This window comes from Tauraco erythrolophus, chromosome 19 (assembly GCF_009769465.1).
Source record: "Tauraco erythrolophus isolate bTauEry1 chromosome 19, bTauEry1.pri, whole genome shotgun sequence".
Lineage (NCBI taxonomy): Eukaryota > Metazoa > Chordata > Aves > Musophagiformes > Musophagidae > Tauraco > Tauraco erythrolophus.
The window spans coordinates 5,426,530-5,443,946 of record NC_141483.1 but is presented as its reverse complement, the minus strand read 5'-3'; the positions used below and the strand labels follow the sequence as shown (position 1 = coordinate 5,443,946).

General features: G+C 36.4%; 1 protein-coding gene across 2 annotated transcripts in view; it reads right to left on the bottom strand.

Moving 5' to 3' along the window:
- Positions 1 to 1,076: 1,076 nt before the first annotated feature.
- SPECC1L (sperm antigen with calponin homology and coiled-coil domains 1 like) overlaps positions 1,077 to 17,417 on the bottom strand; it is a 52,592-nt gene continuing 36,251 nt past the window's right edge. The window contains exons 13-16 of one of the 2 annotated variants that reach the window (XM_086623373.1): positions 14,680 to 14,782; positions 4,297 to 4,413; positions 3,324 to 3,383; positions 1,077 to 1,166 (exon numbers count right to left, since the gene is read on the bottom strand). In XM_086623373.1, coding sequence (XP_086479499.1) covers positions 1,077 to 1,166; positions 3,324 to 3,383; positions 4,297 to 4,413; positions 14,680 to 14,782 — 370 coding nt within the window. The remainder of the gene's footprint in view (positions 1,167 to 3,323; positions 3,384 to 4,296; positions 4,414 to 14,679; positions 14,783 to 17,417) is intronic. The other variant, XM_086623374.1, reaches the window with a different exon arrangement.

Here is a 17,417-nt window from a genome sequence, read left to right as displayed (position 1 = left end):
TTCTGTCAGTCAGATGAGGATGTGCGAGATCAATGAAAAACTCAGAAAACATGGCAAAGCTGGATTTTGAGACAAACTACTTCATTATTATATTTTATTGAAAATATCTTCTCTGCAGAGGAAACGCTATCCCAGTTCTAAAATTCTTCCACAGAAATCCATGACGGATGCTCATATTGCTGTAGAGTAAAGCCTGGGGTAGCTGTGCGTGCTATAGAGGCAAAGGAGGAAGAGGGGAAAGAAGAAGCCATACAAGGGTTGATTATTGATTCATTTCTGTTATAATGGAAGCACAGGAAGTTTGGACAGATTCCTTGAAGTACAGCGTACCCTGAAAACCAGGAGCTGTATGTGCTAGTCTTTACAATCCGTAAGATAAAGTTGGAAGCCACATCACTGTGACAGAGGTAGGCTTATCATGAAGCTTTAGAATGAAGAGTTCTTCTGTGCCAAAGTTTTCGAGGTATCGAGAGCACTTTTCCACTCAATTTGTTGTTATGGAATGAAAGCTTGTTTTCCTAGAATATTGTGCATATTTTAAAGGAGGGAAGATAGCTGTAAAGGCAGTAACTAAATTACCATTAGGAACTCTACTGTACTGGAGTGCCATATGCTGTGGGTAGAATTATTCAGACTGTGGTATCAGGACACTACAGAAAGTTCAGTAATACGATGCCATGTTATCCTTTTCCTTCTCAAAGCTTTAGCTGTACATTCAGTCTCCTATATGCTAGAGGATCCATTCACCTCACCCTCCTAGGAAAGAAAGCTTCAGGAGGTCTGGCTGGAAAGGCAGCACATAAGTAGTCCAGGCTCTTCTGGCTACACAATTAATCTGAATAGCTTAATAACTTGGGTTATTCCAAGCACTGTGGCAACAAGTTCTTGCTTTTAAACAGCTGTTTCCAAGCTTAGTAGCTGAAGCAATTTGAGGCAATCCAGGATAGTGTCACTGAAGCTTGAGGAGACTCTAATGTTGTCAGTTTTCAGTGAAATGAGGATCAGCATTTCAGTAAGGTTTCCATCTGGTAGCTCATGCTGGTTCTATCCCATGGATCTGCTGAATTGTTAGGGTTTCAGGTTTCAAAGTACTTGTAAATTGCTGTAACATACAGCATGACATTCTGCCAGTCTGGACGCTCAGTTCGCACCATTTCATTGATGTCCTGTCACAGAAAACAGATTGGTCAAAGCCAAGAACGATAACCTTGTGAGTAATGTGGTAGTGTTTTTACAAATTCCTGGGAATGGTAAATCTGTAAAGCTTCCACCATTTAAGGTACTGATGAAGAAAGCTGTTTTCCTCCATACATCTTTTTATTACTTACAAAATGTAAACAGCTATGAATAGCATATCTGTAAATGGTTCTTTTGTTGACTTAAGATCGAAATGTGCAATGCTGTGCACACTCGAGTTGTCCCCCTCTTAGTACAATTAGTCTAGTAGTCAAGGCTTCGGTGTTCACAGAGTCCTACACCAGCCTCGCAAGTCACTGCAATCTACCCAGGTACTGTGAGTCACAGAACCAAGGCCCAGATATTAATTGAAGCTCAAGTTAAAAATTCGTATCAGGTTAAGAGTCAGCATCCATAAATAATTGAATCTCATTCTACAGCAGACTGCTGAACTTCAGATTACTGTATACATAGTTTTGAGTAAAGAGGCACGGAAGAGGGACGTTTACTTTAGTACCCATTTGGGTATATCCAAGAGACTAAGCAATCAGTTCGTGTCTAACTGACAGGCAAGTTCACACGTATTTCATAGTTAACAGGATACCAGATTGTCTGTGAATAAGCAGGGCAAACAAAGCCTGATCTATTCTTTTCAGCACCTGTACAAAGGAAAACAGAGTGATATAGATTCTAATAATTTTTGTTTACTGTAAGGGTCTATTTTGTAAGCTTTGGATCCAAGAACCTCCAGAACTCAAAAAAGAGAAAGTAATGTTTTTTAACTCTCCACATGAAAGTAGCCAAACACTTTCTTATTCAGGGAACAAATAACTTTCCTTTGCATTACCACTACTATTCACATAACAGTAGTTTTCACACCCTTTTTCACCCTCAATCCATGCAACATGGACAAGGGAAAAAATCCACAAACATACACATCGTACACACTGTGTATGTAGGTATGTAAATGGATGCTAAATCCTTAAGATGGATACAATTTGCACTTAGAAGATTGAATTCCATTCAACTTGCCTTTTTAGAGTATCTGTAATAAAGTACATTACAAAAAGAAAGGACAGACAGCAATCACTTAGACTACAGCTGAATTATGTAAGAATTACTGCAGTTATTTTCCACAATCTAGTTCTTACATCAGCACTGGTAAGGAACTTCCATGTTTCAAATCACTGACAAAGTCAAAGTACTAAAGTCCAACAGTTGCACTGCCATTGTCAGCAAATACAATGCTGGGGGGTAAAGGCTCTGATAAGGATCAGGGAAAGTGTTATTTTTAAAAACGCCTGACTTTGTTGTATTATTAGTTGCTTTATTATTATTAGCTGTATTATTGCAGCTTTGTTAGAATTTAGCTTACAAAAGTATCACAAGTATCATTTCTGATACTTGCATTTTTAGCTGAATTTTTGTCATTATTCAGAAGGGCTTGGGATTCTCCCAATTCCATACCTTTGGAAATCTTCCTTTTCTAGCAAGTACTATACTATTGAAAACTAATTCTTTTAAGCTATAATAAAGAAAGCTTATTATAAACAATTATTTACAATGATGACCAACTAAAAGTCTAAACTTAACAGTTAAAATCTTGACTCTCATATTACACTGAGCAAAACAAAAAATTACATAGCTTGATTTGTAATCCCCAGAATTCCCAAATAATTTGAAAGTAGGTCAGAGACAGGAGAGAATTAATAAATTCCTGAAGATTTTATAACATAACTATTTCTCAAATTATTCTCAGGCAAATCCATTTCCTTTATATTTCTTATGATACTGAGAGATGAGTTTTGGTGAATCTTCCTTTTATAGCTTAAGGATTTACCTGCTATAGGCTATCATGCTGTTGCCTTTGCTGCAGCAGCTACAGTACAGGCCTGTATCTCAGTCACTATTTAATGCAAAAAACATGTAAGCTTAAGTTATTGACAACAGTGGTTTTTATTAAACAAAGCCACTGAGGTAGGGAGTATCGTTTGTTTTCAGTATGATACAGAGGCAATAACCTCTAGCTGAGCTCATCTGCTGCTATTTTTAAGTATAAAGCATCAAAATCTTTCAAAAGTATAAAATAGAATAATTTGATTTTTACAAATGGGACATAATTCATTGAGTGTGCCTTTAAAACTTACCAGAGTAGATTTGATGCCAACACTTTCAGCTGCCTGAAACGCCAAAGTGAAATTTCTTCTCTGCATGAGATACAAAAACATGTTAGAATCCAAGGAAATACTACTTCAAACATAACAAAGTGGTGTTAAGAATGCTCATAGTAATGCTGCTACTTCTGCTTCAAATGGAGTCTATAATTTGACTATAGTAATTTAAAAAGAGCCATAGAAATGCACATGTCCTAATATAATCCAAAAATTTATAGAACATTTTTTAAAATTCCTCATTCAGAAGATAATGCTGAAAAATCACTGTCAGTGAAGAATGACCGAGTTATAAAATGCTAAAGAATAAGTTATTTGATATTTAAAAAGCATAAATATCTCTTCATGTGTTAATGAAATATTCTTATTTTTTTAAGGAATTATAATTAATAATACATCTCCAGACAACACACCAGTAGGTATTAACTATAGCACACTAGAATACATTCAGACTGCTCTGCAGTCTTGACATCTTCTAGTTTACCTTTATTTGACACATATCACTTGAGAAGAGTATCACAGTCACTTATCAGTATGAGAAAATAAGATGAAACAACATCCTTGTGGTATCGAAAGAGAGGAACAAAATATGTCAATATACAGCATTGACTGATTTTAAATTTTTAAGCTTAAACACTCCTTGCTTCCAAAACCTGAACTGAAAACACTTCCTAACTGTTTGGGTTAAATGCCTCAAACTTAAATTTATGATCTTCTGTTGTGGTTTTGTTTGTTTGTTTTCTTACATCTGTTCTAAAGTTCTGTTTAACCTAACAATCTCATAACATTAAAATGTTATAAGAAAAGCAGCAAGGTAGTTCAAAGTGTTTCAATTATGATTCCTAGTAATATTGGTTTTTTTAAAACTCAAACTTGTTCATCTTTCTTTATTAACCCATATTAATTATATAGTCTCACAGACCCAGGAATGGAATTTCTAATGTCATACCTTGTCTTGGCTGTTTAGTTCTTGATAAGGAATATGGGCTGGGAGGTAAGTATGGAGGACTGCACAAAAAGCCAAGCCATCATTCCAGCTACTGCTGAAGTTTGTTATGTCAATATTCTTGAAGGGAAAAAAAATATTAAAAAAATATTAAAATCATAATCTAACAAATATTAGTTCTACCAATCCACCAGTGCTTGTGGGGTTTTTAATGCCTTTGAAGAAATCAGCAGAGAAAGCAAACACTGAAGTTCTGTGGTAAGAAACCAAAACCCACTACTACAGAGAACAACAAAAGAATTTAGTGATAGGAAAGTCAGTTATTTTGTATAAGAATTCCAGGAAATATTAGGCTTGCCCCCCTAAAAATAGTGCAAAACGTGTATTAAAAGGTGTAAAATGTTGTGCTAAAGAGGGTAATAGTATAGACTTGGTACAACTGTACACACCAAGACAGAAAAGAAAACGAATTAGAGATGTGTGCCTGAAATCCCTAAAACACACCATGTGGTGGTATCTCTGTTAAGATTAAGATTTTACTTTTCTGCTTCTACTGCATTAATATCCAGACAAAATTTCTAACTGATGAGGATGAGTATTTGATCTTCTAAACAAACCATTTATATACAGAAACTTAAGTGAACAAGATCACAAACAAAAATTAAGTTTCAGTTGGAAATCAAGACGTTCCAACGGATTTAACATTGACAGTGGCAGGGAATTGTTATATTCGGGATTGGAACTGAAATTGAAAAACGTGGTCCTGCACTCTTGATCTTTTAGTTCCAGTAGGAAGCTCAGCAGCACTGGTAAACACATCTCCTGAGACCGTATACATTATTGCAAAAAGAGTCAGCCCTGTCCAAGAGTTATGAACAAGATGCCTCAGTGACCTTTTAAATTACTGTATACTTGGCTGTTGGCAGTCAAACAATGGTAGAGAGGCTAATGGCTAGCAGTCAGTTTAAACTTTAATTGAGAAACAACCAGTAACAACAACTCACAGTTTATCTTTTAGACCTTTATGGAGGAATATAAATACGCTTTAATATCTGACTCAACTGGGCTTACACAAAAGCTAACCAGCTCCACTAATTAGTTTTTAAATTTTTAATATAGCAGGGACTTTAACCTCCAGTCACAGAGTTGCAGCAACACAATCGCACAAGTCAAACTTCCACCCGACAGCAGTTTAACAGTTGTCACCTGTCTTTGACAAGACACTAAAACTTGTCATTCCTAATGCAGAGAAATCCACCCAGAATCAGCGTTACCGCACAACACGGGCTGAGAACGAAAGGCAGATGTATTTCTTGTCAAACCAGTGATTTGGATTACGAATGGAAAACAACTGCAATCCCTTCCAACAGAGGAAAAAAACAAAACTAAAGGCAATGTCTAGAAGAATGTGAGGGAAATCTCCATTTCCTGCTCAGCGTTAGCACTTTTTATACAAAGCCCACCAAAGGCAGGTCCAGGCGCTGGTGACGTAAGCGTACGTGCTCGGGCTCACGATGCCCGCGGCAGTGGTCTGAGCCTCGCCGGCCGTCCTGCTGCCTGCTTGCAAACGGAAATGTCATTGTTGGAGACCCCCAGTCTGTGGGAACATGTTCTTCACACAGCTTCCTCAAGCCACAGGGGTGGGAAAATTTAAAAGCAAAAGAAAAAAAAAAAATGAAGCTCTCCCTCCTTTCTCCTCGAGAGAGACAGGAAATTGGATTTAAATTAATGCTCAGTTAAGACTTTTTCGATGTTACTTAAATTAGGCAAACAAATGCAACACACAGTACAAGGCTTTATGGAAAAAAAAAAGGAAAAAACATCAGATTGTTAAAGCAAATAAATTCCTACTTGTGTCTGTTTTCAAAGTTAGTTTTCAAAAAGTTCTCTCCCCCTGCCCTGTAACCAGTAATGCCTCGGATCACATCTGCATCAATAAGATGGATAAAGGCAGGGAGAGGGGCTTTTTCTTGTCATAGTCATCTGTGGCAAGCTAGTTACAAAAATGAAACGTGAATGATGATGTTTCCTTTGCTACGCAACCTACTGAGGGAGAAAAACTCGGTCCTGGTTTTCACTCCTTGGCTGAAATACTCTCCTTTCCCCAGGATGGCCAAGTGGTGTGGGAAGGGGAGGAGAAAGATGTATATTGGCCTTGTCACAGTTAAACACAGATCTGCTCAGACGTGCATGCATAGAGTCAAAGTACTAAAAAAAACTTTGGACTAGTTAAAGCTACTGAAAAGCATTAGCAAATTTTTAACTCTCAGGACTATAAGGACAGAGATGACATTTCTTATTAAAGTAAGAAGGAATGCTGAAGCATTGCTGAATCTGATTAAACAGTTTCTAACACACCAGTTTCCAATTTAGTGACTTAATGCTGGATATAGTTTCAACAAGTACCTGTTGAATTGGTATTATTGCAGAATATTCTCTATTTACCATAGACCAGGACTCCACTAAAGCCAGTCACCACACAAATGAAGTTTGATAGTACCTCACCTCACAGAGCTTACAATGTCTTTTTTTCTCTCCCAGGTTGCTCCACACATTTCAGAGGAAGCACAGCAATATTTATTTGAAAACTGAAGAGTTTGAGCCTAAACACCAGCATGACTGAAGCGCAGATGAGATCTCGGTACTGAAAGAGGATACACAGCCTTCAGAGTGAGAACAAGAGCTTATATTGGAAATGAGAAAGCACGGAAGAAGAAGCAGCAAATGATGCAATACTGTTAAAGCAACGAGCTGGAAGAGTGATCTTTGCAACAGTCAGGATGGACATCAACAGGCAAGAACGCATTCATCAAAACTAGAAAATAGGATGCTGCAGTGATGTGTGTGAGGTCAGCCAAACTTTTACCTGAGGTCTGACCCTGTGGATGACGAAGGAAGACTTGTGCTCAGAATATATGAAGAAAGAAACTGCAAGGTATCAAATCAGTCTGGATGCACTAGAAAATAGACCTATAGCACGATTAGGGCTGAAGACAGAACTCTTCACATGATTTAAAAATCAGGAAAAGTGCTCACCTCCAAACTCTAAAGACCTTTTTCATAGTTTTATAAGTATGCTCCCTCATCTCAACATGTGAGCAAAAAAAACAGGATAAGGTTGTGCTGAAAATGGTAAATGAAACTAAAACAAGAGAATGTCATCTTCCCTTAAACATTAGAGTTGTCTAAACTAAAAATTTCCCTTTAAATATTGGTAGCATCCACAGAATGTTGAATTTTGAATATAAATGTTGGAAAAAGGAGCCACTTAAAAAAGTTCACCTACAAGTTTGGTTTGTTCTCAAAAAGAACTTTGAACACTCTATTTTTCTAAATCTTCCCGTAGGGTCCAGCTTTCATTACTAAGACAACAAGCAGAAAACAAACCCATCATCCAAAAATCTTAATGCATCCAGAGAAGCTGAATTAAATACAACGGAAGGAAACAATTAAAAGGGACTGGTTTCTGTTTCCAATTGCTCTGAGCATTATGAATTATTATTATCTCTCAGACTAAAAAAGTGTAATATTGGTAAGACACCAAAAAACAAATCTAGAAACTGGACAGATTGTCATTTAAACTGAAAATTTAATTTTTTATGTGGAGCTTTGAGCACATAACTGGCACATTTAAATACAGCACAATTTTATTTCCCAAATGCTTTTAACTACTTGTGGTTTTTGGAAAAAGCTTGGTCAGTATAATGAAATCAATCTTGCATTAAGCTCTTATTTCTCAAAGAATTAACGGTAAACAGAACATCAGCCTAAAATCTCTGACATAATTTCTTCTTTGTTACTGCTTTTATTTAGTAATTGGCTCTATTAAGAGAATTCTGCTGGAATCCCATCTGGAATTTTTCTTCAAGCCATATCAGACCACAAAGTATTAAAGCAATCGAAGGACGTACTTTCAGATAAATTTTCAATGAGGAATAAGCCTTTTGAGAGATAGGTGAACTAGAAGGAGATTTCTCAGTCTTTGTCTATTAATGTTTAATACTTTGGATGGGTGTGAAGTCACCTCTAGCATGTGGGAGAGATATTTTAAAAAAAAAAAAAGCTATTCTAACAAAAGGAGTTAAGCAACAGGCTGTTGTCTTAAAAAGATCTGTGGGAGACACTTTCCAACCAGGAATAAAAAACAGAGTTAAAAATTTTTAAGACTCTTCTAGAGACAGAGCATAAGAATATAACATTTCACATAATCGAGCTGACCAAATTCTATAGTCCATTCTACAGCCATGACAAAGAGGGGAAAAAAAGATGGTAGGGGTACACTCTGGTGAATGCACAACCAAAAACTATCTCAAGCATGACTCAAGCTCCTATTAAACCGCAAAGTGCAGAGTAGGAGCAGTCACCACAAAATGAGTATTCCCTTGCGCTCACGCAGGAAAAAAAAGGGATTCTTCCTGAAACAAGGTTGAAATGTAATAGGAACAAAACAATCCATCAGCTTAGTATGAAATACAATACTGGTTAAGCAGTAAATGAACTGATTTGAACATGAATCAGAAATGCATCCTTGCAGTAAGGAAGGCAAACTGTATCCTGAGCTGCATCACTAAGAGTACAGCCAGCACATCGAGGGATGGGATTCTTACACTTTACTAGTGTAAATTAACTGAGGGTCTTCTATTATCAGTGAAAATACCTTTTTCACAGCAAGAAATAGATATTAACTATTCTAAGCCAGTGATTCAACTTTCTTTTTTTTTTTCTCCCCCCAGAAAGCTCCACAGCTAAAAAAACCTGCAAACATAAAAAAACCCCAACTATAGAAACCATGTTTCCTAACTTATAGTTACAAACTAAGAACAAAGTTATTTTAACTATCTCTTCAGTGGACACATCCACAGCTGTCTTCAATCTCCCTGAACTATGTCTATTACAATTTGAGCAGAGGAGCATGCTGCATAGCAACTATTTCTCCATACCCTGCTCTGCACAAGGAGGAGAGGTTCCCACATCCTAACTCAGTTTGGATCATAAATTAGTTAGGACATGGAGAAAATAAAAACATGTGTCTATGTCTCTGTTGTATTAGTTAATGAAATAAGGGGGCTGAGAAAGCAAAAGCATTAATATGATTATGTACTATAATATATTAAACCATTAAAACAAGATTTGAGGTTTAAGTGTACAGACCTTGACAAGCTTCTTCCCATGGCAGAAAATTACTATTAAAAAGCTTTTAAAAGCTTTTAAAGACACATACACACACACACACACACACACAAGAGTAGCCATTAAAATATTTAGAAAGGTGAACTACTAAATAACCCCTATCCATGCTCCATTGAATCAGGATTCACTGATTCGCAAATCGTGGATTAAAGCTGAGGCCATCCGTACTTCTGGCAGTAGGTGAGAATGCAAAAGTATTTCTGGAATAGACTTAACAGCAGTCCCAACTACTGTGACTTCAATCCCAGCTTCTGAAACAACAGTAAATGGCAAATATAAACCATGAAAATCCTTATATATTGACTGTCAATATTTCTTTCCATACTAAGATCATGTTATTTTTCAGTTTTGGCACAAAAAAGAACCATAAAAGGAGCAGTCATTCTCAAAAAAAACAAACAATAATAGCTTCAGACATTAACGTTTGAAGCACTTAAAGATACAGACAGCTTCATAATTTATTCTACATTTTGTCATAATTAAATCTAACAAGTTGACATTTCTCTTGTATCAGAATCCAATCCAAACAGAAAAAGGAAGCATGTCCTTCCTCAACTCAACAATTTTTGGCTAAAGCATCACAGCATAAACCAAGGAGAGAAGTGCTTTGGCAGCCTGACTACTTTGCTGAATCAACCAGACCGCACCAGGGAAAGCATGCACCCCCTGGAATCATTGTTTGAACATAGGCTTACATGAGCACAGTCTTGTCCTCTTTTTGTGCTTTTTAAAAAAATCAATATAATACTTTGAGTAGAATGCCATCTAGCTTAGTGTTGATAAAGACACGTGTATATAAGAACAGGTTTTAAAAAAAGCAACCCAGGCCATCTTTTACCTTTAGCTTTGCTATTCTGTACTGATTATTTGAGTACAAATGAAAGCATTTCTTGATTTCAAGGTGCATTCAGCATAGCATTAGGTACACATAATACTCAATCACTAGTCAATTTTATTGTTTATTGCTGCCATGTAGGTAAGTATTAAACATAGCTTTGATCTGTATAGCAGGTAAAAAATCAGGTGGTCTTTGCAGAAAAAAGTAGCATTGCATGACTTAAAGGACAGGTACTACAAGGCTATATTAAGAAGGTCTTCCAGTTTATCTGTAATTAGGTTAAAAAAAATTTAAGTCTATTCTTGCTGCTCTCTTGCGACAATTGCTTTTTTAGTGTCAGACTTCTGGAAGTGAATAATCTCTCAGCATGCTGACAAAAAATGGAAACTAAATTGAAATATTACTGTAGATAAGAATGGGTAAGGATGTGTGTATCCTGTTTATTGGTCCCCTTCTTAATATGAAACATGCATGCTCACATCCTTTTTTGGACTTTAATTAATTGTGTATTCAAAATTTAAGTCATCGTGTTCCAGCCCGGGTAAATGCTCCGTAACAGCTGGATGGGATTACTTGATGCTTTGAAGATATCTGGAATTTATGACAGTTTTATGACACTGCACATATTTTAGAGGAGCCAGGAGGATTTTCTCTCTGGAAAATGCAGCATTTGGCGCTGTGCTCTGAATCTGTATGTCAGATCTTGAGTAAAGTTAACACAGGATCAAATTTCAAGTATTTTGGCCTGCTCATCTGAAAACTGAAGGTGATTTGCTCCTCCTTTATCTAGAAGCTTAAAAAAACCCGCTTATCTTAAAAGAACAACTCTCCTCTTTCATGGCTTAGGGATCTGTTCAGCCCTGCACATAATTAAACTCAGTAACTTAGTGAGTGCAATACTGTCTAGGCTGAACAGGCTCTAGATGAAAGTTAATACAGAACCTGCCCTGTTGTTAGTTCCACAATGACCTTCTGCAGACAGTCATTCTCCAAACCTAAGCTTCAAGGAGAAATTCTGCTTGCAAACAACATTCAGACAGCACATCTATTAAAAATAACAATATAGTAAGGGAAAAAGCTATAGTTTTTTACATCAGTAAGAATTTCTCTTATTTTCATTTGCTAATTTAAACTTATTTTTTTTATTGAGGTACTCTTTAAAAAATATCAGATTTGAAACACAGTTAAATAATGTTTCATGACTGTGTTTCAAGAAATCTATTCATTTATTCCCTTCTAAATTTGCTTGAATAAATCAAGAAAACTGTACAATGACGTGATTTATCATAGTTTTTTAACAGTTAGGTATTACTTTATCGTAACACATTCATAAAAGAGAAAGTCTTAAGATTCCTTTAAAAATTCTGCTATTTGGAACTATGCATTTGTCAGAGGTGGAAAGTGCAATTTGGCGTAAATGTCTGTGAATGTATTAAGGGCTTTAAATAAAATCCTTTCGCTATAATGGGCTGAAATTAGAGCTTCACCACACTAGCATCTTTGAATTATTTAGCATTCACGAAATTTCAGGCTTCTAAAACAGAGATACTTAAGACTTTCATAATCAAAAGCTTGAAAGTAATTTCCTAGAGGGGACAGGAGAGCAGACATTATTCTTCTTCCATTTTATTTGAGCAGACAAAAAAAATACAAGTTGTAGCAAGCAATTAAGTCGTTCTGTATTCTCCACAAGTACCATGTGAATAAAGGAAATCTTCTCTCTCTGAAACAGTATAGACCTTGGTGTTGGGGTTTTTTCTTCCTTAGTATTTCCAGAACATGGAATAAAAAGCAGCTCAAGAACTACTGCTGGCCTCCAAAGACAATAATGTTGAATCCTGTGCTGCTGCTATTAATAAGGGTAAGCCAACTGCATCATACCTCGTTTTAACATTTTAAGCCATTGGCAGCTCACCTACAAGTCTGTACGCTTTAAACAAAATTTTTGAAATTAAGATTTGTATCTGGCTATTTGTGTGATCACTATTTATTAGATCATGTATAAACCAGGAAGTCAACTATTCTCCAACATCTAGTGCAAAATATAATCCCAGAAATGAAAAGTAAAGCAACACCAGGAGCAAACATGGCTGTGTTAGAATCATAGAATGACATAGGCTTTAACTCAATGTGCATGGTTCCATCTTCTCTATGAAACACCAACAGCTGAAATAATTTTCTACAAATATTTTACATATGATTTTCTACAAATATTTATCTATGCATAAAAACCAACAGCTGTGACACATCACATCCAGGTGAGAGGGAGAAAACGAGCAAAAAAGTGATTGTTATTGGCAACTAATGAAGAAGTAAACACATCTTTTCATGTTGGTGAAGACGTACTTGAAAAATACTGGCTTACAGGGCTGAGTTTTACTTAAATATTGATAGTTCAATTAGATTTGCATTAGAAACAAATTGATATAATATGAATAGGATAAAATTAACAAAAGAATTATTCTGAAACAAAGACCTTCTAAGCCTTCCTTTTTCTTTTCCTTGTTTCCAAATCATAGTTAAATCCCTCCAGGTCATTTTAGAACTTGTTACAGACTCAATTTGCAAGTATTTTTCCTTTAACCTGTTATATTTGTAACTAAACAAATAATAGCTAACATTGATTTAAATTTGTAACAGGACAGACATTGGTGACTAGATAGAAAGTAGACCTAGGGCTATGACTACAGAGAAAAAGGCTGGGATATTTAGGACTCCTTTGTTCTGCGTGGCTCACGCAGCAGCTCAGAGACAGAAGATGGCTGGTCAGTCAGTGTGCAGGTAGCTCCAAAAACCATGTGCTGACTCTTGCCCACATGCTAAGCCAAATAAAAGCAATCAGTGGTATAGAAGAAAAGTAGAAGTTATAACGATGGGAAATGCTGTGGATAAAAGGGCATTGTGACAGAGTAGAAGACACAAAGAGGAGCTGGAGGTGATGAACCAGAATTGAATTTCAAGGGATGTAGAAAATAATCAAATTCTGTACAACAAAGAAATGAAAAATGAGTGTGAGTAAAGCAAAAGTTAGTTTTTGGAGAAGAATGTCTTAATATAACCTCCTGATACTATCCTACTCTTTCAAAAGCAGGTATGCAATGGTTCTATAGATGCTATATGCTATGGTTCCTCAGTAGCAACACAAGTGGAGAACCTTATTTACAGTTGTTGAAGCAAGTACAGTTAAGCCTCAAAACCTTCTTCTACTAGTTGTTATAAAACTCAAGTAAGTGTAACCAGCAATCTATGTAAACAAAATTATGCTCTTGCATGAGCACACAACTATCGAATGAAAAGTTTGGAATACTTTCTGTTACTTTTCCTAATGAGATAAGGAAGCTGTCAAATTCATCTTTCATTTCTAGACAATATGGGAAAATATTTTTACATTCAGTTTTAGAGGATTTATAAAGAAATATAACATCCTGCCTTTTTTAAAATGTGGGGAAGGAGAAAGGCTCTTTCCACAAAACAGCTTATCCTCAGAAATAGCACAGTTTAGTACTAGACGTGCCACAGGAAGAGGGGGGAGGGCTTATATCACAAGCCTGGCCATTGTATTGAAAGACGACTTTTCCTATGGATGGGTGATCATCCTGTTATGCGGCTCTCAACTTCCTCCTGCATTGTGAGTCTCAAGTCATGGAAAGAGTAAAGTTCTTAAACTGAGGATTGTGTTGGGAACTCCAAACACTTTCAATACAAGTTAACCAAACAAATACATCACGGTCAGACTATTAACATCCTGGTTTAGTTTGCCGAAGCCACTATTCTTTTGAAAAAATAATGTAATCAGGAGAACTCTGGATAGTTATCTTGTTAGTTCTTTTGGCTTCTGATAACATTTGGACTAACTGAAAAAAAAAAGTCTGGAACTGCAGTAGAAAGCCAAGTTCAAAACGCAAGACAATGCGACCTTCACAAAACAAACTGTCCCTAAATAGAGACTAAAATGGGAGACTGAAAGATCCAAAAAACCCCTACGCTAATTACCTACCAAAAGCATATCTCTGAAGTTTGGGAAACAGAACTCCAACTGCACTTGGAAACATTCATTTAAACCTTAAGCTGCTGAAGTTTCAGTTACTGTTTGAAAAGTGCGACCTGTAAAAGGCTGTGTTGAAGTGCCTCGACAGGAGGTCAGCTGCCCCCTTAAGAAAAAAGCTATTACGGACGTGGAGCACAGCGACTACAGAGCTATTAGTGTCAGGTTAGGACTCGTAGCATGTGTTCCAAGAAGAGAGTACAGTACATACCAGTGCCATTGCAATCTATGCAGTCAACTGTGGAAGCAGCCTGGTTTATGCCATTGGCAGATTCTAATGTGTTGCAGCTACGTTAAACAGCTCGACGGTTACCTGATACCCTTCTGTTTTCTTCTGGCACCACTTCAGCAAGGCATTTCTCTTGGATCCTCCATATTCTCTTGCTAGGGCAGACAAGGGATCTTTCCTCTCTTCCCTAGGAATAAAGCAAAGTGAAACTTAGAGCTTGTAATGTATCTTTTGCAACAGAAATACATATTGTAAAAGCTTAAAAAAAAGAACAAATTATTGTCACAGTGAAAGTAGTAGAGTACAGCTCTACTGACTGAAAAATAGAATACACAGAAATACCTGAAGAGACTTAAGAGTTATTTTGAAGTCATTCATTCATTAACAAATCAACCTTCTTTTTTTCCATTAAAAAAGTAAGCTTTTTTTCCCTAGGTCTTTCAACCTCAATGATATTTTTTCTAAGAGTCCAGAAAACTAAAATTACTACATGGTAAGTTTCAGCTCAAACCATTAAGCTAACTCAAGTGACTTTATTTTGTATTTAGAAAAAAGAATAAACTGATGCTATCTCTTTTGCATCTCATGGCTGATTACAAATGTCACCTTGAAACAACACGTTTGCATATTAGCAGCATGCTGTTATTAACAGAACATTTGCCTGATTTCTGGAGTTCTTAAAAAAGAGAGGAGAGATCTAATTATTTTGATCTGCCGTTTGATACACTGGCACAATAATGATTCACTTTTTTTGAAACAAGAATGTTCAATTAGCAATAAAAGCTATCAATCAATTTCACTTCCAATCTGTCAAGCTATCTTCAGTCATTTTTTCTCTAAGGAAAGATTAGGGAAGAAAAGAATGATCATATTCAGGTTGGCCAGTTTTTCACGAGTCTTACACAACAGACATCGCTTTACCAGGCTTCAGAAATGAGTGCTTAGATTAAAAAATACGTATTATAGAGGTTAATACTTTTGTAGTGGCCTAGTTACACGAATCAGTAGTTCTGTAGACACTCTAGTGAACACTCTGACGAAAAGACCAGGTATTACACCATTATGGAGCTCAGTTACTGGATGTAAAGTGTGCCAGCAGTTGTTCTTATTTTTAATAATTTCCATTTGGAAAATAAAAATAAGACAGCTATCAGTGAATCCGTACTGCAAAGATTTCCTCATCTGCCATCTTTTTCAAGTCGTCTATGCAGATGTAAGCAAGATTCTTGTAACATCCACGAAGATGATTCCCTAAGTTACTCCTTTTGGATATTTCCAAAAAGGCATATAGATGGCATACATTCACTCTTTAACAATTTGTTCTTTACAGCCCATTTGGTGATTGCAAAAAAGGGAGAAGGGTGGAAATACATAGTATTTTCAGTGGATTCTGTACTGTAGATTTACAGGTATCAATTCTCCAGGTCCTGCTAGAGGAAGAGAAAGCATCCAGGAAATGTGGATTTCTTCGCGCATGTGTGTTAGCAAGGGAACACCAGAGACTGTTCCGCATATCAGCAACTGTCACTCAAGGCATAAAAGAAGAGAACATGTGCCACCATACAACAAAATGTTCTCAGGCATTAATCTTAAGTAAATGTATTGCAATTTGCTTGGCCAGTCCTCACTGAAAGAAGATGGCAAGGTCTCAAAATCGCGTAGAAAGATACGTCAGTGGTGGCATCCATGAAACATCCATGAAAATATATGCACAGCAGAACAACCAAACAGGGAACAGGAAGTGCCTTTCAAAAGGAAAGATAGTAGTATGAGCCTTCAAACCTAACTGCCAATCTCAGACAGATTCAACACGACAAGAAGTTGCTAATTGTGTTATTTCAAACATGAAATAAGTTATCTGAATAAGTTACTGTATCTAAACTACATAGGTACCACACAGCCAAAATGATGCTTCAAGAAATTCTGTACTTCAGTTATTAAATCTGCACATATTTCAATAATCTAAACTGGTGTATCTTTTTCATTAGTGACTAAAGCAAATAACAATGGGATTGCAGATTCCATCTACAATGAAGATTAGGCAGCACTACGAGAACTTTAGAACAGAGATTTGGGACAACGTACAAGAACTCAAATTAAAAGCTCCCTCTCTACGCTAAACATACTGTTTAGCCATGAGGGAGCTGTACAGCCTGTTCTCAAATTCCAGTAAGAGCACATGGTTTATATCAGGTTCTCACAGTTGTGAAAACACTGCTGAAGAAAATAAATTAGCATAAGTCGTATGGAGACAATGAGAAATGGTTTGACATATAAATCTTACAAGTTAGTATATTAGGTCAACTGTACTCCAAATCAAAGAGCCAACGAAGTTTCAATTAGAACAGGGAACAGTAAACTGCAAGTATTTGTTTTAGTGAACTATAGCAATATCTGTTTATTATACTACAACTTTCAGTAAAAGGTAGGAGAAAAAAAGAGAAATCTGATCACACAACAAACTGAAGCTCAGCAGTGACATTCTGAGGACGGTTCTTTAGAGCGTGCTCATCACCATGCACCCTCTGCTGCCCATTCCACTGCTAAGTCTTCTTTTAGCACTTGGCATTGCAGTCAATGGTCAGGTGGCACAGTAATGATGTCATAATTATAACTACAATTTTACCATCAAACGCTGCACTATTTGCTACAGTCTGCAGGCTGCCATCAATGCAATTTTATACGTTACCAGTTCAAAGTTCATACACAGGTGTTTTAGTCTTTTTTTTTTTTTTATTTCTGAATGTACTCGGTCTAAATTTAGGCACTAACACACAATATTAACTGCTGCTGGTAAAGTACCAACAGATCCAAACTCGATT